Source organism: Lipotes vexillifer, unplaced genomic scaffold (genome assembly GCF_000442215.2).
Source record: "Lipotes vexillifer unplaced genomic scaffold, Lipotes_vexillifer_v1.1 scaffold279, whole genome shotgun sequence".
Classification (NCBI taxonomy): Eukaryota; Metazoa; Chordata; class Mammalia; order Artiodactyla; family Lipotidae; genus Lipotes; species Lipotes vexillifer.
In genome coordinates, this window is record NW_006780759.1 from 39,740 (window position 1) to 41,364 (window position 1,625).

The following is a 1,625-nucleotide window of genomic DNA, read 5'->3' on the forward strand; positions in this document are numbered from 1 at the left end:
CTCTGTAGGAATTCTCAGATAAGAGATCGTTTTTCTTCTTCTGTGGTAACAATTATATTTTGCTTCACTGTGTTTACATTAACTAGATTCAGAGTACCAGTATAAACAATCAGAGGCTCTTTCAAATAAGATTGTGCAAGTCAGCAAATGGTATCTGGCCAAGTTGCACTTGTCATAACAGTCTGCCGGTCTGGGCGCACAGCTAATGAAATCTTCATTATTTTGTGTTCAGACTCCAGATCCAGCATTTTATCTGCTCATCATCTAAGTCATCTAAGTCATCTAAGACTTAGTCATCTAAGACTAAGTAGGTTATGCTTCTTAGGTTGACAGAGTTATTCATTTGCAGATCATTCAGTCTTCCAGGAGTTGCAGTGATGATGTCTACGCCTTTAGTAACATCTTGTATTTGTCCTTTTCTGTTTCCACCGCCATATATACAAACACTTTAAAGACCTTTGTATGAGTACTTAGAACATTCAGCTTCCACCTGAAGAGCTAATTCTCTCGTGGGTGTAAGGACTAGCATGCCGGGTCCATTCCTTTGTTCTCTAGATATTGGTTGAGAATGGAGGTGAATAAACCCATGCATTAAATAGGACAGTGTTTTGCCCGTTCCAGTTTGTGCAATTCCTGTAAGATCTATTCCTTGTAGAATAATAGGCCATGCCTGTGACTGAATTGGCATTGGGTTTCAAACACCAGCTTTTTCAGTTCTTTTCATAAGTTCAGGGTAATGTTGGAAAGCATCTTCAAATTTGCAAATCGGATTGGGGATAGGACGTTTTTCACCGTCTTTCAAGTCATCACACATTATGTTGAAATTCTCCTCTCTCCACGTGTCTACTTGCTTTGGATTCTATGTAAAAGTTTTTCTCAATTGGTGGTAAATCTGCCCATTTTCTTTTTTCCCACTGTACAACTTCGGCCTTTACTTGATCCTAGTCTATGAGTGGCTGAGCTCCTCTAGGCAGTGTTATCTCTGCTTGAGCCTCTTCCAACAGAGAGTTGAGATGTGGCATTATCAACACTGGATTCTGAGCTGTAGTGTCTTTCTTGTTTCTTAACAAGAGTTTCTGTAGCTGCTTTGGCCTTGCCCTTCATGTCTTTGCTGCCAAAAATGTTTACCTCTGCTTCAGAATCACCTTTTATGGTCTGTATTTTGGTGCTTGTCATATCTTGAATGTCTTTTATTTTTGATCCACCATGACCAATCACCGCACCAACCACACTGTTCCTTGTTTGAAAGCAGAGCGGTTGTTCTTGGGAGCCGAAAGCCCTAGGCTCCAGGTGGCTGGAGGTGCTGCTGCAGCCCCTGCCTCTGCCACCCATCCCATCCTGGCTGGCCCTGAGAGCTCTCCAATTCGGCTCCGCCCTCTTCCGCTCTGGGGCCCACGCCATTTCAGGATAATGGTAAAGTTGGTGCTGGTCTCTCGCCTACCTAGGGTTGGGAAAAGATGTGGCCTCGAACCTCTTTCTCATCAGGTCAGGCTGGTAACTACCAGGCAGGCCGCCACCGGTAGGTAGCTAGCTAGGCAGCAGTCACCTAAGGAATTAGTCTATGATGTAGTGTCAGGGAGGCGCTTTGGCTGGGCTGACCAGTCACAGGGCTGGGACTACTGTGA

At 44.3% G+C, this 1,625-nt stretch overlaps 1 protein-coding gene across 1 annotated transcript in view; it reads right to left on the minus strand.

Annotated features, from left to right (window-relative positions):
• DDX53 (DEAD-box helicase 53) overlaps nt 1–1,401 on the minus strand; it is a 1,851-nt gene extending 450 nt beyond the window's left edge. The window contains 5 exon segments of the mRNA XM_007454160.1: nt 1–2; nt 5–258; nt 294–851; nt 853–977; nt 979–1,401. The exon segment at nt 1–2 is cut by the window's left edge and continues 450 nt beyond it. Of these exon segments, the coding sequence (XP_007454222.1) occupies nt 1–2; nt 5–258; nt 294–851; nt 853–977; nt 979–1,401 (1,362 nt within the window).
• Nucleotides 1,402–1,625: the final 224 nt, after the last annotated feature.